General features: G+C 30.7%; 5 protein-coding genes across 6 annotated transcripts; 2 read left to right on the top strand and 3 right to left on the bottom strand.

The window, feature by feature from the left end:
• Positions 1 to 1,117: 1,117 nt before the first annotated feature.
• On the top strand, positions 1,118 to 4,407 carry LOC115707832 (rop guanine nucleotide exchange factor 12). The gene is made up of 7 exons (XM_030635914.2): positions 1,118 to 1,992; positions 2,226 to 2,342; positions 2,472 to 2,626; positions 2,723 to 2,797; positions 2,886 to 3,158; positions 3,242 to 3,562; positions 3,644 to 4,407. Exons 1-7 carry the CDS (start codon positions 1,617 to 1,619, stop codon positions 4,097 to 4,099), a joined length of 1,773 nt encoding a protein of 590 aa, XP_030491774.1. The 5' UTR covers positions 1,118 to 1,616; the 3' UTR covers positions 4,100 to 4,407.
• A 63-nt stretch (positions 4,408 to 4,470) lies between these two features.
• Positions 4,471 to 5,510, bottom strand: LOC115707843 (photosystem I reaction center subunit VI, chloroplastic-like). Its single transcript, XM_030635925.2, has 3 exons — positions 5,130 to 5,510; positions 4,920 to 5,046; positions 4,471 to 4,813 (listed from the first exon to the last, which is right to left on the bottom strand). The coding sequence occupies exons 1-3, from the start codon at positions 5,255 to 5,257 to the stop codon at positions 4,634 to 4,636; spliced, it is 435 nt and encodes a 144-aa protein (XP_030491785.1). The 5' UTR covers positions 5,258 to 5,510; the 3' UTR covers positions 4,471 to 4,633.
• Positions 5,511 to 10,018: 4,508 nt separating this feature from the next.
• On the bottom strand, positions 10,019 to 12,801 carry LOC115707838 (uncharacterized). The gene is made up of 2 exons (XM_061117474.1): positions 12,453 to 12,801; positions 10,019 to 10,826 (listed from the first exon to the last, which is right to left on the bottom strand). The coding sequence occupies exon 2, from the start codon at positions 10,776 to 10,778 to the stop codon at positions 10,215 to 10,217; it is 564 nt and encodes a 187-aa protein (XP_060973457.1). The 5' UTR covers positions 10,779 to 10,826; positions 12,453 to 12,801; the 3' UTR covers positions 10,019 to 10,214.
• Positions 12,802 to 12,926: 125 nt separating this feature from the next.
• LOC115707841 (small ribosomal subunit protein uS17c) lies at positions 12,927 to 13,583 on the top strand. Its single transcript, XM_030635923.2, has one exon. It carries the CDS (start codon positions 12,927 to 12,929, stop codon positions 13,413 to 13,415), a length of 489 nt encoding a protein of 162 aa, XP_030491783.1. The 3' UTR covers positions 13,416 to 13,583.
• Positions 13,584 to 14,306: 723 nt separating this feature from the next.
• Positions 14,307 to 19,171, bottom strand: LOC115707829 (homeobox-leucine zipper protein GLABRA 2). 2 transcript variants are annotated; one of them, XM_030635910.2, is made up of 11 exons: positions 18,735 to 19,171; positions 18,370 to 18,638; positions 17,567 to 17,684; positions 17,274 to 17,468; positions 16,806 to 17,183; positions 16,600 to 16,701; positions 16,050 to 16,259; positions 15,608 to 15,782; positions 15,235 to 15,506; positions 15,058 to 15,144; positions 14,307 to 14,943 (listed from the first exon to the last, which is right to left on the bottom strand). In XM_030635910.2, exons 1-11 carry the CDS (start codon positions 18,813 to 18,815, stop codon positions 14,563 to 14,565), a joined length of 2,268 nt encoding a protein of 755 aa, XP_030491770.1. In that variant the 5' UTR covers positions 18,816 to 19,171; the 3' UTR covers positions 14,307 to 14,562. The 2 variants fall into 2 exon arrangements, with proteins under 2 accessions (XP_030491770.1, XP_060973379.1); XM_061117396.1 differs by having other exon boundaries at positions 14,307 to 15,144; positions 18,735 to 19,042.
• Between the last annotated feature and the right edge of the window lie 5,934 nt (positions 19,172 to 25,105).

Here is a 25,105-nt window from a genome sequence, read left to right as displayed (position 1 = left end):
AAATTGTTATTTTTGTAAAAAAATTAATGATTTTTTTTATTATTTTGTGTTTTTTTTTACATTTTTATAATATTTTATTTAGACACAAGTAAATAATAAAAAAATTAAATAAAAGTAACAGAAAAATAATAATAATAAAATAACATAAAAAAATAAAATAATACATTAAAAAATAACATAAAAAAAAAATACACAAATAACAACAAAATGATAAAAGTACACCAACATAAAAAATACATTAAAAAATTATATTTTATATAAATAAAATCTTAAAAATTATAAAAATATTTAAAATTCCATAATAAGTTATATTTTTGTAATTTTTTTCTTTTGCTTTTGTTTTTCAGTAATCCCTTTTCGAAATATGTGATCAAAGTAAAATTAAAGAAACTAAATTCATTTTTTTAATGAATTCACTCAGCAAATTCAAAATTCCACAAGCAAACGTTTCACACAATAATAATAATAATAATAATAATAATAATAATAATAATAATAAACGTAATGAGTTATAATGTAGGCAGGTGGGTGAATAACAATGATTGGTAATCGAAAATAAATTCGTTTGGAGTGAGAAAATAAAACCTAGCAAATCAACCCCTATTACGTGAAACATGTATAATATCAATTTGCCTTGACCCCATCTCAACCGTCTAATTTACTCTCTATTATTTTTCAACCAATAAAAACAAAACAAATTAAATAAAGGGTAAATACTATTTTGGACCCCCTGTTTTACAAAAGTCACCAATTGGACCCTGTGTTTTGTTAAATGACAAAATGGACCCTGTATTTTCTAAAATAGTACAAATATGACCCTGAATTGATTTTTTGTCAAAATAAAGTTTAATTATAATCCGATCTAAAAGTGCTATATGACAAAACCGTTACATTTTTTGTATTTGTTCGTATTAAGCATTGTCTTCAAGTTGGTTGTATTAAAAAAAAAGTTATCAAAAATTAAACTCAGGGTCCTATTTGTACTATTTTAGAAAATACAGGGTCCATTTTGTCATTTAACAAAACACAGGGTTCAATCTGTAACTTTTGCAAAACACAGGGTCCAAAATGGTATTTACTCTTAAATAAATAATTAAAACATTGTTATTATTATTATTATTATTATTATTATTATTATTATTATTATAGAATTCAGACAAAAAAGGAGGTAGTTAAGCTAAGCTTCGCCATGCACGTCTGTCTTACCCCGAAACTTAAGCACCCTTATTCCCCTTTGACCCAAACAAATTTAATCCTCAACCATACAATTACTACTACACCATAACAAAATAAAACTTATAATTAAATAAAACAAAACATTCTAAATTCAATAAAAAAAAAAAAATTAATAATAATTTTTCTAAAATTTAATCACTCTTAACCCACCTCAATTTCTTTCATTATGCACCCCACGTTTAGCCAACCCAACTTAAAAAAAAAAACATTACTCAATGACCTCTCCAAATATTTTCTCAAAACTCACTAATAATAATAAAAAAAACATAACCATTTGGAAAAGTTAAGGCAAACTTGTTCTTCAATCTCCTTCCTTTCCTTCTCCTCTGGTCTTATATCTCTCTCTCAAACTTTGTTGTGTCAAAACGACTTAGAAGAGAATGGTGTTAGACCAAGAGGAGCATGAACAAGATATGAGGCCACCATTTATGATTAACGACGACTACGACGAAGAAGAAGAAGAAGCCTCAACTGCTACCGCCGGGTTGAGACATGCCAAGAGTCTTGGAATTGAGAGCTCTGGGTGTTTGGATGATGAAACAGAGGAGGAGTTTGAAGACCCACGTGTAATGGGTACAAGGAGTTATGGAGGAAAACCCTTAAACGACATGGAAAGACAGAGAATAAGGTCTGCCTTTATTAAAAAAGACAAAGGGTCTAAGCTCTCTCGTAATTCTCGTATTGGTAAAGATTATCATGAGGCTACTGGGTCTAGAGATGTTGTTAATGTTGTTGTTAAAGAAGCTCAGACCTCAGGTAATTAGTATTATATAATAATAATAATAATAATAATAATTATATGTTAGCTGTCTCTTAGAATTGTATTTATTCTAATTGTTTGATTGACAACTCAATACTTTATGTTTGTTTTTATTGGTTGGAAAATTAAAGAATGTGGTTGAATTTGTCAGTACATAAAAATTTGGTTAATTTAAAAGTTGCATTTCTTTTTTATTTTATTTTATTTTTTGGTGTGTTTTTGGATCCAGATATGGAACAAATGAAGGAAAGGTTTGCTAAATTGCTTTTGGGTGAAGATATGTCTGGTGGTGGAAAGGGTGTTTCTTCAGCTTTAGCATTATCAAATGCCATTACAAACCTTGCAGGTGATTTTTTTTTTTTTCCTATTTTTTCGTATTTCCAAAAATATAACTATAATCTATATACCAAAACCAAGTCATTTTGCTATTATATATGATTGGTTATTGTTGATTTTTGATGGATATGAAATGCAGCCTCTGTTTTTGGTGAACAATGGCGTTTAGAGCCAATGTCAGCAGAAAGAAAAGCCAGGTGGAGAAAAGAAATAGATTGGCTCTTATCTGTTACTGATTACATTGTTGAATTTGTCCCTTCACAACAGAAATCCAAAGATGGAATAAGTATGGAGGTAATCAAATAAATTAAATTAAACACAAATTATTTCTCTCAGTTTCATATCAGATTTTGATGTGTGTTTATTATTGTGTGTTTTGATTTCTAACAGATTATGGTGACAAGGCAACGGACTGATCTTCACATGAACATTCCTGCTCTTCGCAAACTTGATGCCATGCTCATTGTAAGAACACAACATTTGACCAAATACAAATATATGAGTGTTATTCGTTCTCTAATGAAATTATGTATATATAATGAAATGAAAACAGGATTGTCTTGATAACTTCAAGGACCAAAATGAATTCTCTTATGTGTCAAAAGATGCACCAGACTCAGAGAAAGGAAATGCAAAGAGAAAAGATGATAAATGGTGGTTACCTGCTCCTAAAGTTCCTGAAGATGGTTTATCAGAAATGTCAAGAAAGTTTTTGCAGTATCAGAAAGATTGTGTAAACCAAGTGCTTAAAGCAGCAATGGCCATAAATGCTCAAACTTTGTCAGAAATGGAAATCCCAGATAACTACATTGAATCCCTCCCCAAGGTAAATAATAATTACACAACAAAAGTTTTTCTTTTCATTCTTTCTTTCTTTGTCTAACCCTTTTTTTGTTTTAATGTGTTTAGAATGGAAGAGCAAGTTTAGGAGATTCAATTTATAGAAGTATTACAGTTGAGTTCTTTGACCCTGACCAATTTCTTACCACTCTAGACTTATCCTCTGAACACAAGATTTTAGACCTTAAGAACAGAATTGAAGCTTCCATTGTGATTTGGAAAAGAAAAATGAACCAAAAAGATGGGAAATCAGCTTGGGGTTCAGCTGTTAGTTTAGAAAAAAGAGAACTTTTTGAAGAGAGAGCTGAGACTATTTTACTCCTTCTCAAGCAAAGGTTCCCTGGAATCCCTCAATCTGCACTAGACATCAGTAAAATCCAATACAACCGAGTAAGACACCAAATAATCATATTCAAATTCAAGTCATTACATTCGAAACTTCTCTTCTTAATTGGTTTTTTTTATTGACAGGATGTAGGACAAGCCGTTCTTGAAAGCTATTCAAGAATATTAGAGAGCTTAGCTTTTACAGTCACATCAAGGATTGAAGACGTTTTGTATGCAGATTATGTGACACAAAATCCATCACAAGCTTCATATAGGAGGAATTCATTGAGAGAATCCACAGGAGCTGCTACCCCTCAATGCACATCTCCACCGGACAGATTCTCTAGCCCGAAAGATGATTCCATCTCTGCAGCCGAGACCATGACACTGTCCGATTTCATGGGATGGGGTTTGGAACAGGGTGGTGACCCTGAGGCTGCAAAGAAGGAGTTAGCAGGATTATTTGAAGATGTTCCAAAAGAAGGTAGTGAAGGAGTAAAACATCCCCATATGCAAAAAATTGCCAACATTGTCACTAACAAGAAGACTTCTTATCTTGAGACATTGGGAGGGTTGAGAAGTCCAACGGCGCGCCATTGATGACAATTGAGAGTGTGGAAGAAGAAGAAGTAGTAGAGACAGTGTTAAAGAGAGATAAGTTTAAGGTATAAAGTAAATTGAAAACAAAAAACAAAAACAAAAAGCCAAGGCTTTTCAAATGTAAATTTTTACTAATTAGAACCCCCATATGGAAAGGAGGGTGTTGTCCAAGTTATGGTTACCTATTTTTCATTGTGATCAAGTTAATTGTATATAGGGAAGCCAATTTGGGGATTGAAACATTTTGCAATATGATGTTTTTCTTTTTGTACAAGAGAAGATGGTTTTGTAGTTTTTAAGTACTCAAATCATGTTTTTGTTTCTTTGTTTGGATTAAAAATATCAATATAGAAAAACAGCACTCCACAGAATGATTGAATAAAGCAGTCCCCCTCAAATTGCATTTGAGATTACATTAATTTGTTCGATTAATCAAATAAGGGGGTCTTAAGTACGCTTTTTGGGACATACTTACAAATTCTGAAATCAAAAGGTACATACAAAGTTGAAAAATAAAAACACCAAATGATGAGCTTAGATCTTGCCACGTGGTCCTAGCTTTGGTGGAAGTTGAGGACCTTTCTTGATGGGTAGAATGTCATCTGAGGCAGTGGCACTAAGGTAAGCAAGAGTGGAAGCACCTCCCAATATCAAAAACTTAAGCAATAATCCTCTCTTGGTGAATGGAGCAGCAAATGTCTCAAAGAACTTGCTCTGTCAACATATATAATAATTGTCTTAACTCTTAAGTACCCATTAAACAATACTTAACTACCTAAACATGGTTACAACTAACTTAAGTTGTGAGATAGTGAAATACCTGAAGAGGGTTGTATGGTGAAGGTGCATCTGAACCATACAAATCCCATTGCCCTGTGGTGTTGCCCAGATCCTCTAAGTCAAAGTAGACACTTTTGTCTCCATATTTGGCCACAACAGCACCACTTCTATTTAAAGAAACATTATTACACAAATTAAATTTATATATAGCTATGAATTAATTTTGAAAGTTAATTGGTTACAAATTAACCTGAAGGTTTTGGGCTTGAGACTCTGGCGGGTGGGCTTGATTGAGAGCTTTGTTCCTGTGAGGGAGCTTCCACCAAGGCCATTGATGGTAGCTGGTTGCACAGCAGCTAAGGTCGCCAGAGATGCCATGGCTTAGCTAAGATGATCTTTCTCTAATTGTGTGTGTGTTTGTTTGAGGCTATTGAGTTGAGTTATGAATTTGGTGTCTTTGAGCTTTTGCATGGATCTCACCTAGACACGTGGCAAAACGGGTATTCTCGTGAGAATATGGAGTATCATATGAATGCTGCCACGTGGACGAGAGCTGGATAAGCCTATCCTTACTGGATATTTAATAAATATTTTTATAGTATAATGGCTCTAAAATTCACTATATTTCTGTTTGGTAGGAGGAAAGGAAACTTTACTTAGTAATAGTAATGTTACTATTTTGGGCTTAAATGCGGCCCATTTTATGAATTATGCCAAGTATTAGTCGGGCTGTGAAGTTAGACAGGCCTTTTATTAGATTTTTACAAAATTTTGGGTCTCCATACATTTCATAACTTTCGGAGGGAGAGAATAGGGTGGATATAGAGGATAGAGAATATAAGATGGGAGATTTGAGTAATAACTTTTAAGTTTGGTAGGAGGGATAGAGTGATTAAGGGTGTGCATAAATAAATTCAATCTAATTACAATCGATCGATTCAATTATAATTGACCGTCAAATATTGAATATCCAATTGTGATCGAATCGAATTAGATATTATTTTTAAATATCTAATTAGACCGAATCGAATGTTGGATAGGGTGTTAAAAAATATTATACATCTAACATAAAATAAAACTAATTAGTATTTTTATTTAGTTTAAATGAGTAGCTAGATTTTTATTAGTATACAGATATATATATATATATATATATGAAAATTAACGTTAAATTTTATTTTTTATGATTAATGTCATGATTGGTAGTACAATTAGTATTACTAATAAGGGAACAACATGAACTGGAATCCTTGGTTGCAAGGTGACACTCAAGCTCAGTTGGTGCAAGTGAGGCTATGAATTTGGTCAGCACATAGAACAAAACACCAAGTAGAGTGAAATTCTAAAAGAATGATTATCTTTAGTAAGTTGACACACACTAACAAGATTTTTTATTATTTTAAGAACTTTGCTGACATAATTTAATTGAACAGGAGTGGTATTCGAGGGTAAAGAAAAATTATGAGTGATAGGGAGTTTTTTGCCATCACTAACTGTAAGATGCTCCATTATGTATGAAAATTAAAATTAAATATTATCAATGTATTTTTATTTTTTATAATATTACACACCCACGTGTCAAATCTATCTATTTCTTCCTCATCGATTGGTATCATCCATCATCTCCATAACTTTTTTTAATGGTTATTTACCTTTATAGTAAATAAAATTAGTAAAAAATAAATATGCACTTATTTTTCTTCTCATTTCCTTAAGTGCTCTCTCAATCAAAATCGTTACCCCGCCAACAAAGATTATCCAAGATCCATACTCACAACGCTACCAAATTACTGAGATTGGGAAGAAATAAATCCATATATATTAGTTTCACATTATCACGTACGATATAAATATAAATATTAAAAAATTTTGTTTGTTTTAAGCTGAAAAAGTTTTGATTTTTTTTTAATTTTAATATTTATATTTGTTTATTTTTCAATTAATTAAATTACTTTTTTATTATGTTTTTATATATATATATATATTTTTTTTTGACGTAGTGATTAGAATCACACATGAATTTACGATATAGATATCTGTAAACTGTGCAGGAACCTCTTCGAACCAAGATAGCTCATCGTCTAACCGAAAGGCATGCTTGTCAAACCATGAACTGCTAAAGTAAGCGAGCAACATGAGACAAACTGCCCCCGAAAATTTAGACAATAAAGTTATAACGTCGTCAAACAGCATACCAAAAAACTGGATCTTTACCTTGTAACATTAAAAGCTACACACCAACTCATTAACATATCAAAATGCTCCACAAAATATCTACAAAACAAGAAGATAAAGAGAAGTGGATTAACCCCTCGCGATAATATTAAAAACTAATAAAAGAAAATCTCAATAGTAAAAAGATGACAACTCTCAAATAAATTATATTTAAAAAATTTATCAGCGAAGTCTCTGTAATAGTAGGTCCTCCACAAAATTGACCTACAAAATAATAATAAAACTCTATTAATACATAATTTAATGAAAAATATGTAATGTGAATGAAGATTGTAAAACAATTCATATAATAATATCAAAAAACTTGAAACACTTATCTGTCAAATCTCAAAAGTCGTTTGCAAAAGCCACGAATACCAAATATGAAATATTTCTCTTACCCATTGACCAAACTATAAATCTACCCTAAATAATTAGGGGCAAGCCATAAAGATGACACAAAGACCATAAAAAGCATCCAACCCATTAAAAAAATAGTGCAAAAACAATGCTAATAAGGTACTGTTTGCTGATATGATGCTCACATGGAATCAAATACCTTGGGAAAGGAAAGAGAGACCTTGAGTGATTCGTTGTTTTTTGACTTCGTCGAGAAGCCCGTAAAAGATCTGGACTCTAATTAGGATTGAGCGTAGGACCAACCTCAGACTCCGAATCAAGGATCCAAAACACAAGTTATGCAACAGGAAGAGGACCTTGTTAATTTCCACTCGCTATTCTTTGACTGAAAACGTCGCTGCGAAACCGACCATGTCGATATGGTGGCGTGACAGATCAGGGTGTTCTCGCCGGTGGCTAGATGGAACGGTGGAGGACCTTATTTTAATATTTTTAATTTATTTATTTACAAACAATAAACATATATTTAGTACCTTGTGTTTTATCAAGATACAAGTTTAGTACCTTATGTTTCTAAAATTAACTACTTGGTGCCATTTATTTACAAATTCTACACACTTAGTACCCTATCTTTGACTTTGGTGGACCTAATTTTCAAGTATGAGTAGATTACCCCTCTTTTTAATATTAATTTTAATATAATATGAGTTAATATATTTTATTTTTGAAAAAAATCCTATACGATTCCTTTTTTTTTTTATCTCTGTTAAGTCATATTTTTCATGTCTAAATTTGAAGGTTTTGGTCTTTTTTTGTTTTTTTTTTTGTTCACGTATTGTGTTCGTAGCATAATAGATACTACATAGTAGCTTTATGGTTTGGAGCTAATATATTTATATATAAAGAGGTGACATGTGATAATTTAGATGATATATGTTCAGTGTTCTCTTTGTTTGATTTCAAGTCCTGTATTTATTTATATAAAATATATTAGTATTGACCTGACGATTGTATATCTGAACTGGAAGGAACAAAGAATATATAAATGAAAGTTTTTTTTAGATGGACAAAAGTGGAAGTTGAATCAAATAGAATTTTATTTGGTTTTATATTTATTAAATCATATAATAACTAAAAATATTTAAAATTATACGAATTATTTAAATGAGGAGTAATTTAGTCATACTAGAAATTTAAGTCTACGAAATTCAAAACGATGGTACCAAATGTGTAGGAATTATAAATAAAGGGTACCGAGTGATCATTATTAAAAACATAAGGTATTAAGTTTGTATTTTAAAAAAATACAGGGTACCAAATAGTTAATTACCGCTTAACAAATTTATTTTAGAAGAGGTAGAAGTCTACTTTTTGCAAAAAAAAAAAAAAAATGAGATTTTATTGCAAATATTATAATCAAATGGTTTGAATATTAAAAAAATTACAATGGGAATTAGGTAAAAATAAAATCATTTATAAATATTAATTACTAAAAAAAGTCTATTAAATTTATTAATTTTAATTTTTTTTAAGTATATAGTTAATTATAATTAATTTAATTCTATAAAAGGAATATTTACCTATTAGTAACTAGGGGTGCACATGCGCTTAGTTGGCTAGGTTAAAGGTGTTTTAATAGGCTAACCCAATTATTGCGGTTTGGATACGCTATAAATCATTCAAATTTTTTAAATGTACAACCCAACCCTACTTAGTACAATAATATAGGGGGTGGGTTGGGTTTGGTTCGTTGGGTTGAGATGAATATTTTAAACTTTAATATTTATGTTACAAACATGATAAAATTATTTAACCTAGTGCATACAAAAAAAAAAAAATAATACATAAAATAAATATGTGTGTTTGTGTGTGTGTGTAATATAGTACTTTAAAAATAACTAAGGTGGTAGTGGTATCATTGTGTGAGTAGTAAAATTAATAATAGTGATTGATTCTCACATTAGACTTGTTGGTAGAAGTAGTAGGGTAACTACAGACTACGTGTTAGTGATGTGTTTTGGTTAATTCACTTTCTAAGGTTATCACAATATAATTTATTTATGTATGAAAATATAAAATATATATTTGTATATATTTTGTGAATGTAAAATATATTTTATGTATTTGTCTCAAATTTGGAACATCTTTCAAAAAATGGATTGGTTTGAGTTATATAGAGTAATGTGTCCTACCTATAACCAATCCATAATATTACTTTTCAGCCCAATGATTCAAGGTCGCCCATATTTTGTGCACCCCTATTAGTAACCTATTATTAAAGGTAAAAAAAATATAAACATGATAATTACATTAAAAATATAACTATTAAATAATCACCCTAAATAATATTTTCAATTATTTTATATTTTTAACACATTCATTTCTTGATTATTCTAATTCTAATTACACTTTACATGACATTTATTCTTTAGTAATAAAAGATAGGTCTAGTAATCTTTAAGTGGGACCATATAAAAAAAATAGATTTCATACCCAAAATAAATAAATACAAAAATCATAAATTAATTGTTTACACATGGGTTAAATTAATAGTTTACACATGGGTTAAAAGGAAAATCTTGAAATTGTTTTAGCATAATGTTATATAGAATATCAAAACTGACAAAACTTGAATTACATACTCGAAACAGAGAACATATGAACATCCTCAATCTAATCAAAGTTCTCATCTCACATTTCTTGTTCACACTTTGTATATGACTTTATCAAAAATTACTCTAAGAAATCATTAATTTCGAACTCAGAGATCATCTTCCATCCTCAAATATTCCCCAATATCTGCTTGGTGCAACACAACAATTCCATTAGGGTCCATCTTCCTACAATCCTGGGTGGACTTGGCTGCAATTCCAAACCCCAAGGGTACATCAGACATGGAGAACACCACGACTCCATCACCGGGCAAAATATTCTCTGTAATCCTCCCTAAACCACCTTTCAAAACATGGTTTCCGTACAGAAATGCCATCTCAGAGGTGGGTTTAAGCCAGACTTTGTGCTTGGCATTCGAGGCCAAAACACTCAGACTCTGGACAGTGAGGTGGAAATTACCTCCATGTGTGAACTTACCAATGCAGGTTCCTAGAGATATAAGGTTAACACGAGCAACATTTGTGGCACGCTTGACAAGGGACTCACTGACGTAGTAGACTTTGCTCTTGTTAAGGCGGAAGCAATAGCGTCCAGGTTCGGAGTCTGGACCTTCATGAGAAGGATTCTCTACAATATTCTTGAGGTTATTTCCTGTGAACTTGAAGATCTTCTCGAATACTGCTGTTGTCTCTGTTTCATCGAGTGGTCTCATCTTGATTTGTAAGAGAATCTGGCAGTTGTCTGCCTAGGTTATCTGTGTCTAAAAAAAGAAAAAGGGGAGTATGAATACAAATAAGACTGCATGTAAGACATTCCAATGAAAATAGAAAGTAAAGATAGCCAATAAACAAACAAAAACCACCACAAAAGGTAGCACACTCAAGATTGAAAAGTGGAAACAAACATGAAAGAAAAATTGACAGAGGGAAGAAAAGGAAGCTCGTAATCAATTGTGCAAAGAATTTCAACAGTCAGCCAGGTTATAATTGATCAAATTGACAGCGTCTAAATGTTACTTTCCAATTTTCTTAGTTAGAAGCATTAGAGATGTACATCCCCCAAACCTAACTACAGTACGAAAATGAATATAAAAACCTCTTAAAGATGAAAAAAAAATAGCCAAGATAGAATATCAGGAATAGGGCCCATATGATGGTCTGTTTCTAAAATGAAAAGATGTTCAAAGTCAGGTGGAAGGAAATATAGAGGAGGCAGCATGAAGGTATGTTCAATATTTAGAAACTTATAGGATTTTCTTTTGTTTTGAATTCTGTTTGGATTTTTTTTTTTTATTTATTTTTTTTTTTTGTGGCAATGAGCAAATTCATTGAAAGACATTTAAATTTTGAATGCATTGTTTGTGTATATATTTGAACATCGTGTAAGGGTAGAATATGGTTATTTATACACATCAATCTAAAGGAAACAAAATCATACTCAGAAAGATACAGAAACCCAAAACTACATGATTTCCAAAGCAGCAACCCAAACATGAAATCTCATTGAATCACGAAATTCACTACATATGTTTATAACATTCACAAATATATAAATAATACTTGGCAGGAGAATGATAGAACCAAAAAAAGAGGAATCTAGATACATCATCACAAATAATACTTCTCATGAGAATGAGAGAACCGAAAATAATATAACTGGTCTCTCTTTTTTTTTTTTATATGGTAAAGCATTCAAGAAGGAATCCAGTTACAAACTATTTAATGTATGAAGTAAATGGCTAACATATTCAAGATCTTTATACATTGAAATTTCATCTATCTATCAGTACAATTTTAAAAGAAAATCCAAACTCATTCAAAGACATATCCCATCTCTAGAACAATTAAACAGAAAAAATACACATATAACTAATCCTTAAAAACAAAAAGTTTAGATTAAATCAAGGCGTTAAAAGTTTATATTATAAAATTTGTAACAGCAATAAATTATCTCTCCAATCAACAACACAACATTGTTCCAAGAAACAGAAATTTGTTTATTGAACCAAAATCAGAAAATATAGAAATTTATTTGGCCCTGGCCATGGAAAAAGGTTTGAGAACAAAATTTCCAATAATCCAGATTAAAACAAAATTCCGTATGACTATTAACACATACTCATATTAGACCGTTTCAAATGATCATAATATACACAATTTCTAAATCTTAAAATTAAACATTATAAACTAATTATGACAAACCTAACTAATGTAAAACAAAAAGAAGAAAAAAAAAAGAGAGATAACTGGATAATAGCTAAATCATATCCATGTAGAATGTCAATGTAGAACTCTATACAAAAACAGAGATAATCACTTGAGAAAACTCAAACAACCAGACAAAGTTACAATCCTCAATTACAAACTCAAACCCGTAAGTACAGTACCTGTTGTGAGAGAAGTAGTTTTTTATCCGGCTAATGATTGAAACGGAATTCCCACCCTCCGATCAGTAGTCCGATCAGTAGTGGACGAGGTTGATAATATTTCTAGGGTTAGTGAGGATACTGAAGAAAGCCAATAGAGGCCGAAAGCTCAGCTTAGAGTTTATGACTTTGGAAGGATGAAGAGAATGAAACCCACTTTAGTTTTTGTAACTGGGCTGGGCTTATCATATTGGGCTAACTCAATCAATTACAACATAAAGAAACTGTAATTTTGCTTTTTGTTTTTTTCTAAACATTCTAAAATTAAAATTAAATTTTCAACCTTTATAATCTTAAATTAAATGAAAGAAACCAACTATCCTTACGATGTGGGACCACGGCGCTATTATCCAATAATGAAAAAAAAAAGCACAAGACCTCATCCTTTTATCTTCTTCTTTCTCCTCACCCAAATTCCCATAACTGAAAGAAGAGATGTCTATCACAGGCTCACTTCTCCAGCTCCCTCCATTGCACTCCCTCAAGCTCTCATCTTCCTCCGTTACCACCCCTTTTCTCCATGGCTCCACTCCCCTCTCTCTCCTCTCAAAACCCTCTTCAGCTCTCACCACTCCAACTCTCTCCCCGCCCTCTTTCCTTCCCCCAATTCGAGCCATGAGATCAATGCGGGGACGCGTCGTTTGCTCCACCAACGACAAGACCGTGTCTGTTGAGGTGGTTCGTTTAGCTCCTCATCCCAAGTACAAGAGAAGGGTCAGGAAGAAGAAGAAGTTTCAGGCACATGACCCAGAAAACCAATTCAAGGTTGGGGACATTGTTCAGCTCGAGAAGAGCAGACCCATTAGCAAGACCAAGACTTTCATCGCTGTTGCTGTTCCCGATAGGAATTCCCCCAAGAAAAGTGGTGAAGAAGGACAACAAGAGCTTGGGATTCCCTTGGAGTCTCAGCAACAACCGGTTTAGGATATAAAAGTGAGGGTTTTGTAATTCGATGTTGGTTTGTGAATTTTTACTGCTTTTGATTTTCCTTCTTACTTATTATGATAATGTTTCAAGTTTTAGTGTATTTTGAATGCCCTTGTTGAATTGATAAAGTTTAGTCTTTTATAAATTTGAGCTGTTTTTCTTTGACATTGGTGTTGTTTGATGGATTTAGCTAATATAGCTAACAGGGTTTAGTAATTGCAATGTGGAATTGTGAGTTCATTTTTCTGGGTTTTGCAACGGTTTTAAATGGAAAGCTTCACAATTAAGTAGAATTGAGACAGATTCCTTAGTAGTTGTTGAACCTATTAATGGAGGTGCCAAAATGACCTCTCAGTTTGGAATGTTGGTGCACGATTGTTGCTTGATGGTCTCTTCTTTAAACAATGTCTTAATTTCTTTTGTTAAGCGATCTGCAGATAGGGTTGCCCATTCGATTGCAAGACAGTCCTGTTTTATGTCAGATTGTACTTTTAATGAACTAAATGTTCCTTCTGGTTTGATTTCTATTGTAATGGATGAACGTTTCAATTAAATAAAATACCATTTCATTTCAAAAAAAAAAAAAGAAAAATTTATGATTAGTTCATAATGTGGATTTTTGTTTAGTGCTTTTGAGTCATTGAAAAACTACATTATATACTTCATAATAATATTTCAATATTGAGCAAAGACCATAATAATTTCGAAGCATTTTCGTTTAGAAAGTATTTTTACTAGAAAGATTCAAAGAGGTGTGTTGTTTAGTATGCTGTTGCATATTTAATCAAATTGTATAACATAGTTTCTTTATGTTATTGGAGAAGAACATCGAGTTTTTTAGTAGAGAACTATTGGTTATTATTCTGTGACCTGTATTGGAGAGTAGAATACAATCAAAATTATCATATAATTTATATTACACACAAGGAAGGAATATATCACATCAGTTCTGTAGATCCATTGTAGATTTTGAATAATTATTTTCTCTACGATGCTAACTACAGATGTTCCTTCCTTAGAACCAAATAATGAATGAAAACAAACCCACTTGAGCATAGGTAATTTTTAAACCACTAACAGCTTAGCCTACATGCTTTACAATCAATTAGCTAGGTCTACCTATTTAAAAATACTATATTTTAGATCAACCCTCCTCACATTGCAAACTTGTCTTAATATTTTTCAAAGTACATGATATAAGAGTATTAACAGAATCCACTGACTCCATAGTTAGTTTGGCTGTTGGGGATGAATTTGTTAGTATTTGGAATGCTACTGTAAGTAAAGATCCCCCTTCTGAACTTTTTTCCTCTGGCCTAGAGGTGATGACTAGAGGCCTTGACTCTATCCCATCGGGAAGAATGGAGAATCCAGACGGCAAAATCGCAAGGTTGCTTGAGTCACATCCGGTCATCACAGATTGCATTCCGGAGATATTCACTGGTGCATAGACCACCATGGATTCGAAAGGGTTGGTGCAGCAATCTTGAAGTATCCACATGCTGTTATCTTTAGAGTTAACCGTCTGAGAAGAAAAGAAAAGAAAAAGATGGAAATTCCAATCTATTTTAGTACTTTGTTTGAGTATAAAGAAATCATTTGACAGGAAAAGGAAAATGTTTATTGACAAGGATTTTACTTGGATGGAAACTGCATTGCCACGATCTTGTCCTTTCGATAAGTTGGCCATGGATTCAACTGCACCTCCACTTGAGATTATGTCCCACTGAAATTTACACCGAAAAATTGTCAAAACAACTACTCTAAACATGTTTCTTAGATTAGCATATGAAAACGAAAAAGTGTAGTATTGAACCTCATTCCGGTGATTTTCGTCTCTCAAAAAATCGAATAGCACATTTGCAGAAACAGGCAACCATACTGAGGAAACGGCACAAAGTATCAGTCCAAGAGGTTCACCAGGGTCGTTCATGTTCTTCCTAGAGGTAATTCTTATGTCGTCCCCTGTTTTGCTAGACACTTTAGTCCAAGTATTGTAGCTTGACGCTGCAACTGCGCGGCAGAAACTCCATGTCATTCTCTGTGCCAACTTCAGTATACTCTTCCTCCCGGCAAGAGTGGCTACGCCTGGTAAAGTTCAACAAGTAAAAGACTAAAGTTAAGGAACTATTTTTTTAACTCATAGTTTTAGGTCCAAACATAGTAAAGAAGATAGTTGGAAATGTTACCTGTTGAATCCTTCATAGGAACATTAGTTGCCATGAAAAAGACCAGTCTTTCACATTGAAGTTGCAGAGTAGCTATCCAGTGCCTGGCTCCAAATGCTAGGCCACTGTTTACAATAGTACGGTACATTGTATGAACTGTGCTCTTCTGGCATTCCAAGTGTTCTACCCAAGTCACCTGTTATATTATATTCATCACCAATCTATATTACATCATATTATATAGTTAAGAAAAAAAAAAGATAAAGAGTTTCAATTTGTTTTTCCCTTCATTCAATAACGATTTTATGGTCGACCCCATTAATCATTTTCACCTTTCTATGTTTCCCTTTTCATTTTCGAGTTGTTTTCCATTACCTGACCAGAAGTACTAATTATGAATATGATGATTATATCACTGTATACTAATTGATATTATTACAAGTATCTAATAAAAACAATATACCTTGCAATGGCCATTGGATTTGTCTTCAATGATACAACCAGAGGGACGTTTTCTGCATTTGATCAAAGAAGCATCAATGTTTTCTTCGACATTATCAATGGAAACATCAACAACGGCCCACTGCTCCGCACTTAATTGCTTGCAATATCGGACGAAATACACTTCTCTTGTGGGCACCATGGGTGTCAGCATTTGCAGCTCCGCAAACATCTACATCCACAAAATTTTAATCACCTATTTTTAATTTCTTCTTCGTAAATGTTATATCTACATGAGATTTTTACTACTTCTAGAATTTGTTCTATTAATAGGAACTTTGTGTGTGTCAATGTGTGTGTTTATATCCTCTAATTTTATTTTGTTTTTAGTTGAGAGATTATGATAATTTTTGCAAATCACCAATAATAATTTCTTAATGGATGAGTCACATGTGACCCTTTTCGTTAGAATTGTATAATAATGTGTTAAAGTTAATTAATGATGAGGGACCCAATACTTTATGAGTTGTATTATCTGACCCAATTGACTCATTCCAATACTATAAACTCACCAATTGTACGGCTCCATTCTTATTCTCTGCTTCACCATTGGAGATAACATCCACTGTCGCCGCCTTCGATATCATGCACGGAAACATCTCCTTCCATTGATTCTGCTCAAATCCCAAAAAATATTAATTAATTAATAAATTATAATTTTTTATTAATTAATGATGAATTTTAATTTTTTTTTAATATAATCATAATTATTAATTACCACATCCATGAAACCCTGAACCAGTCGAGGAAGATCGACGAAGACAACGCCGACCTCTCTAGAAGCCTCGACGGATCTCTTAGGACCATTATTCATACCGGATTTTTCAACGGCGAATTCCTTCAAGTACTCGTCGTAATTAAGTATTTCGCGACCAGTTTCCACACTCCTAATCCAAAGCGGTTCTCCAGCCGTGGCCATTTTTACGAGCTCCTCCATGGATTGATTCACAATCTCCATCATTCTCGATTTCTCCAGTCCGAAAATTCCAGTATAAAACTCCAACGAACTTCTCGTCTCTTGCTCATTTCCCGCCGAGCACGACGGCGATGAAGTCCCCATTGGGTACTTTCTTATCGTCGCTCTCAGCTTCTCCACCTAATAAACTCACCATTATTATTACATAACAAAACTCAATACATACAATTACTCTTATACATAATCGATTATATATATATATATATATACCTCGGCTTTAAGTTTGGCATTTTCAATACGAAGCTGTTGTTCATCGGTTGAATTGGATGGGTCTCTGGCAACAGTGGCCGATCCACAATTAGGACAACAAGATTTGTTGATTTGCTCACGAAGTGACTTGTTCTCATCTCTTAGTTTGTCTATTTCAGATTTCAGCAATGAATTTTCATGCCGTTCTTGTATAGCCTTATATAAATCACCCAAAATTAATAAATAAATAAATAAATACCAATAATATGATATGATATATATATATACACATACATATATATATATATATATACCTTGATTTGGGTACGACGATTTTGGAACCAAAATTTAACTTGTCTTGGAGCAAGACCCAATTGCTTGCTTAATTGTTGTCTTTGCTTCTCATCAGGATGAGGAGATTCCTTGAATAGTCTATATAAATTCAATTCAAAGTGTACAAACACTGTAACATTATTATAAATTCATTTATTATGAAACCAAAATTAAATTAAATTAAACTGAATTAAATCATTCTATATGTATATATATATAATTGGGATGCCTTACAACTATATATCAAGTAGAAGAAGCCAAAATTCATAACTAGTCACCGACAAATTTTGCTGACATATACATTGATGTTAACATAACACAATTTTTTTAAAAAAAAAAATTCTTCTTTTTATCGATAAATATTAACTAAGAGCTTCTCTTTAATAAAGAAAAAAAATACATTTATGTGGACTAAATCATTGGTTTGATGAAGTTATCACTAATTCATATGTGTATATATACTGTAGAGTATGTGTGTGTATATATATACCGTACAATTTTTTTTCCAAAAGGTTTTGCTTTTGTAAATTGTAATAAAGCAATTTTAACACCGACCATATTAAGAAAATAATAATAATTCATGTGCTTCCGAAAAATCATATCCACCTAAAACAATGCACCTTATGAAATTCGAAAAGTTACCCAATATTAAAGCTGCCCCCACCTATAATATTACTAAATACCCAATTGCTAATATTTTAAATAATTAATCTTCTTAATTATTATATTTTCTATAATAATAATGATAATAAAAAATGAAAAGAATAGAAAAGAAAATACATACGCTTCCATTTCTCTAATTTGCTCAGCAGTGTGCCTATGATACTTCTTTCTCTTCTTTTTCTTAGTCTTGTCTCCATCTCCATCATCTTCATCACCTTCACCATCAAACTCATCATCTGATCTTGACCTAGCTGCACCTGAAGTCTCACTACTTATCTCCACCGTGTCCTCTTTCCTTCCGCCGCCGCCACCGCTGCCTTCCTCTCCTTCTTCTACCTCTATGTTGGCCGCCGCAGCCGCCGCCGCTCCCGCATCACGAAAAATCCCAGCCTAATAATTCACAACAAAAAAAAAACATAAATATATATATGTATGAAAATGAGGATATATATATATATGAGAGATGAAGTTAATTAAAATTATTACAAGGCTGAGAGAAAGAGCAGGAGAAGCAAAGTAATCTTTGGTTCGTGAATTGGGATTATTATTCGACATGTCCACGCCCATGGCAAGGGTGTGTTTGGTATAATATATTATGTTTTAAGGTCACGAGAGAGAGTTATATATATATATTTGGGTTTGTTTTTATTTATATGAATATATATGAACTGAAGAGATAGAGAAAGAGAGAGAGAAAGATGGGGAAATGGGGTTTGGTTGTTTAAAGAGTATAAAAACAAAATGAACACTCATCTCAAAGGGTTTGTATTTCTTTGTCATTATGAATAATATGGAAGAAAGAAAGAAAGAGAGAGAAGAGTGATTTTGGGTTTTAAAGGGCTGGTAGGGGTTGACTGTTAGATATTCTGAGTGGAATGTGAGAGACTCAACTAACTTTTAAGCAGTTGAATCTAAACGCTTCAACGGTATTTTTATCTTTCTAATTTGTATATATGTATATATATATATATATATGGCTCCATATATCGGCTAATATTATTCATCCTCTTAATTAATCGGCTCAAGTTCAAGCTAGCTAGCTCTTCTTCTTTTTTTTTTTTTGGTGAAATAAATTAATGTAAGGGTAGTGTGTGTTTTGGGGTAGATAGCATTCATTTATTATGACATATAATTATGAGTTTTTTTATTTTTTTTGGTGGGGTATGATAATATTTTCTAGCTAGTTAGGCCTACAAACAAATTATATCTGTTTTTTTTTAATTATTAACAAAATATGAAATCACATGGTACACATTTTTTCCGCAAGCATAGATAATTTTGAGATCATATGTCAGTTATAGGAGTTTTATACCTATTCTTTTAAGACCGACTCAAGGGCACAAGGGGCCAAGCTCTAGACAAAAAAAAATTAGCAAAAAAGTCATATTTTATATTTATTATTATTATTATTAATTAATTAATAATATAACTATTTTCTAAAAAAAATAGTTAATTTATTTTTTAAAATACTATATTTAATATTTTACTAACAATAAATATGTAATTATATTTTAAAAATATTATATTTAAATTTTTTGCCACTATATTTATAAAAAAATTTATATAAAAAAACTCAATTAGATTTTTTTTTACGTATGAGAATTCTTTATCTCATTAATTAAGGATGTATGAGATTTGTCAGAGCAAGCTTTAAACCCTCTCATAAAAAAGATATTGTACACCACACAAACAGTAGTTTACAAGCAAATTAATTAATTATATTGATCTGGTTCAACCTTCTCCTTCTCCTTATAATTAGCTAATATGATTACAATTTTTATTTCGTTTTAAGTTTTGTCTTTTAATGGTAATGAGTCTTTTTTATTGGTAATGATTTTCTACAAACAAATCAAGAAAACATGATGATGGGTTTCAAAAGAAAAAAATGTAATAATATATATATATATATAGAGTGTGATATTGAAATCATGAATTAAGGCAGCTATGATGATCGAGTAATTAAAACAGCATAATAAGTGGAGTAGTGGACGTGGTATTTATATATATATGATAATTATTTGTGTTATTAATTATATTATCATAACTATTAGTAATTAGTATTATTAGCAAGAAGTACTACTAGTTAATTAATTATTGTATGTACCTTATATATTATTATTAATTATTATTATCCTGTCCTTACAATTTATTTTTTATATATTGAATTTATTTCATTTATTAATTAATTAGAAAGGCAGGTTTAATTTGAGCAACTCAATATATAGGTCCCATGTATAGATTTCGTGCATGTGCATGGCTTTATATGTACATATGTAATATGTATCAAGTACTTAATAGTTTTGTGAATAATAATCATCAATAATTTACTGACGAACACTCGTGGGTACTATTAACAAAAAGATATATTTATATATATGTATCAATATAGGTAAAATAAAAATGACGAGTCATAGAATTAGAAAGTACTGGCAATGGCATTTAAATGAATAGTCTATACATTTTATATATATAGAATTCTATATATATATATATTGATGTATCATCTTTACCTTCAATATATATGCATGTAGTAGATTTATTAGATAAAGCAAACATTATTAGAGCTATTTAAAAACTCAACAAAACATTATACCAAATCCTAACTTGTCCACATAATAAACATTATCATTTTTTTTTCTTCATATGAATTAAAGTTTAATTTAAACCCATTTAACTTGCATGAATCAAATTTCCTATATATTATAACCTAAAAAAATAAAACCTGATTAGGCGGCTGTACCCAAAAATAACCATCTCACCTAATGGTCGTAATTATTAACTCGTTTTACGTATAGCAAGTTGTTCAATTACTTTATTCAAAAACTAATTATTATTTACTAATCAATAATATATTATAGAGCATTGCTATTGGGCACCAGTGGTGCCTAGCACCTTCTAAATGTGTCGACTTGCAATTGGCTAGCGATACTCTATAAAAATTATTATATTAAACTATATGGGACCCGATACTTAATTGCACCAATAGCGATATTGACACGTAGGAGGATGCCAATAGTGCCCTTTAGCATTTCTCTATATTATAGGGATTCTAGGTTGCACCTCAAAAGATGTATCAAATCTATACACTTCTTTTAAGTTTTCAATATTCTATAAGTACCCAAAATTTTGTATTTGTAATTAGCATATCTTTAATAAAAAATTAATTTTTACAACATAAGTACTTAATATTTGTAAAATTGTAATTTTTATCCAATTTCACAAATATTACAAACTCTAATTTCCATCCAGATATAAATAATTTAAATAAATATACATTTTATATGTGTCCTGTTTAAAACACTAACAAAATCTGTACTGAAGAAAATAGAAGACAGTTACACTTTTATTAGCATTGGATTATGCTGCTAAAAAAAATTATTGAGTTTATGTTGCTTATGATAACTCGAGAAATACACCTTACAATATTTTGAGAAATTTAGAATAATTTACATTAATGAAAGTAAGTTTCAAATAGTATATTTTACGCGCGTATATAATAAAAAAAAGTACGAGTGCAATACATTATTTTTTTATAGAACTGTTTTTTAAACGAGAGATAATACAACAAATAGTTAATAAGACAAATTAAGGAAGTATTCTCCAACTAAATACAATTTATATCCACCAAATTAATTGAAGAGCATAGAGATATGAAATTAATCTGCACTCTTTGCAAATTGGACACTAGACAGACTATAATATCAAACAAAATGCAATGAAACTTAAAAACCACAATTTGTGAAGATTGCAATCTATTAATTAACCACTAAAAGTTAATGAAATGTACATGAAATGGTTTGAAACTGCCAATGAAAAATTTTGACATGTTAGCCACACCACATCTCCATTAGAGTTTTCGTATTACACTAAAATCAGTCTTGCATTTCATTCCATCAAATGTGATATTGGTGTAAAGCTTCAGTCTGCCTAATGGTGGATTAATCATCCATTGTGACACTATGATAATCTGATTTCTTGCCATGATTTGTTTAAAATATCATTCAAAATATTTTTCATGAAAGAGCAAAAGAAACCAAAATAGACAAATATGGCAAGAATAATTAATGGAAGGCATTGAGAAGATTGAAAGAGAAAAAGGGAATTAGATCATGGAAAAGGATATTTAAAAACCACAAATTTCCAGAGTAAATATTTGGGTTAACCATGTTCAATTTGTGCTTTTTAGTGTAATAGATTGATTGAAGATTGTTTTCAAAATATTAAAATTATTTTAAATATTTTAAAATTTTGTTAGATATGTTATATATATAAGTTAAAATTATAAACTATTGAAAACATAAAAAATAGTGTATCAGTACTAAAATCTGTATGGTTGCTTTAGCCAAGGAGTATATATATAACAAAATAATATTTTATAGTCCCAACCAATTAACACAAGTTCCACAGTTGTGTTTCAATACCACATGTTGTGTGGTCAAGTAGTGGTAACAATGCTTTTGTCCATATCTTTTTTATTTGGGTTAAGGATTCGAATACTACAAGAGCTTTTTTGAGAGGTATTAAGCTTGCTCTCATGAGAGATCTTATTGTGATAATGTCATCCTTAATGAGATAGAAATTCTCAAAATACATTATTGATAGTCCAATTAAAAGGAAAATAAAACATGAGTTTACATGTAGCTTTCGAGATTGTTTAAAATCGCACTTGCGCACGTTTTAATTTTTTGTAACTTATTATATTACAATTAATTGGTTTTAAAACTTTATTTATTCAAATGATGTCCAATTTTCAATAATACACAATTACTGATGATCACAGTTTTATTTATTTAATTGAATGTTAGTAATTAATTTAAGGCTAATTAGGATTTTTACCTCCTGAACTTTGACATTTACCAAATATTGTTCCCTAAACTTTTAAGATCGTTAAAAATGCCCCTGAACTATTGATATTGTTGGATTTATATAAGGACTTTTGTCTAATTTCATTCAATTTTACTATTTCAGTGATTGTTTATGTACTAAATCATGCTCCCTAAACTTTGATATCTACCAAATCATGTCTATCGAACTTTAACATGTATTAAATTATGCCCACTGAATTTTCATCCAGGTTAGAATTTTTTACTAAAATTGGAAAAAAATCCTTAAAAGTTCATTGAACATGATTTGGTACATGTCAAAATTCAGGGGACAAAAATCTTAATTAGCCTTCATTTAACTATTAACAAACTCAATGGATGCAACCGGAGCAGTTGCCATATTTAATTTAGAAATACTACCAAAACTTTATTTTTCAATATTTTCTTTTGTACTCTACTTGTCATTGTCAAACGATGAAAAGATTGGAAAAAAGTTGATTTTTTTATTAAAAAAATATTTTTTCCCTCAATGTATAATTTTTCAATCTTTTTTTTATATATATAAATTCTTACTAGTACACTTATGCTATAATTTTCACTTTTTTTTAGATGTAAATGTTTTATATATATATTTTTTATTTCTATATTTCTACTATACACTTATTATTGATGCACAAAACATAAACAATAATTGAACTTTATCTCCAAAACAAATTCACTGAATTCGACTTCATCCCTCGTTAGTTTAAGGAGCAGGTAGTATCAACTTTAATAAAGTTGCAATTAAATACATGTTTTAAATAATTTTAGGCTGTTGTGAATTTATTTATGTCTAATACATCTCTATCTGTCTCCGCATATTGAAAAAAAATTAATCTAATTTTTTTTTTATAATCAAGTTATTTAAGACATTTATTTCGAGAAATTTAAAATAATGTACAATATAAAAAAAATGTAAATAACGGCATAAGTACTCAAAATTTTGAGTTTGTAAGTAGCATAAACTCAATGATTTTTTTAGTAGCATAAGTACCCAATATTTGTAAAACTGTAATTTTAAATTTATTAAAAGAAAATTTGGAAGTAACCGATACTACATATTTTTGTCTAGACCAAATAATTTAGAATATGGGTCTTAAATGTGTCTTGTTTAAGACAATAACAGAATATGTACTGATTAAACTGAAAGAAAATTACAGTTTTATAAACATTGAGTACTTATGACGCTAAAAAAGATCATTAAATTTATGTCACTTACAAACTCAAAACTCTAAAAGTATTTATGTCACTATTTACCTTATAAAAAAATAATGTTTTTCACATGCGTATAAAATAAAAAATAAATAAAAAACTATATTTTTAGTGTATTAAATTTTTCCAAATTTTACAAAATACCTTAAATAATTACATTATAAACAATTATTAAAAAAATTAAACTAACAAAATTTTGTCCCATGCCAAAATAAATAATAGTGAATTGGTAGACCAAATTGTAAAATTTTCCTTAGAAAAAAAAAAAGAGATAGTAGTAATTAGTGGAAGTGAGCTGGGCTTGGGCAGTAGCCGAGCCGACTTGAGGGCCATAAGTGAAATAAAGAAGGCGCTCATCCAATAGTTTTTCAAGTCAAAATGTGCAGTCATTAGCAACCAGACATAGTATATGGAATTAGTGTTAGCTTATGTGGTCCCCATTTTGTTTTCTTTTTTATATATTTGTATATAATACTGTACCTTATATATGTCTTTATATCATTTAAAAGGTAGAAAGAAGTGAATGCAATTAATGTATTTGCTTCCAAGCATTCATTCATCTATACATACACATTCAATATTATATCATATTTAAAATTTAAAACAATATATTTATATATTTACTAACATGGGATAAGTCAAATGCATAATCCTGTTAGCTTAGACTTGCAGACAATATAATAACAAATATTAAATTTCTCAACAGCACCACCACAATAGGAACACACCATTTCTTTTTTGGGGTCAAGATGTTCTCAGAAAAATTAATTCAATTTTATTTAA

This window comes from Cannabis sativa, chromosome 1 (assembly GCF_029168945.1).
Source record: "Cannabis sativa cultivar Pink pepper isolate KNU-18-1 chromosome 1, ASM2916894v1, whole genome shotgun sequence".
Lineage (NCBI taxonomy): Eukaryota > Viridiplantae > Streptophyta > Magnoliopsida > Rosales > Cannabaceae > Cannabis > Cannabis sativa.
Note: the sequence above shows the minus strand (reverse complement) of the source record. Positions and strands in the feature narration are given on the sequence as shown.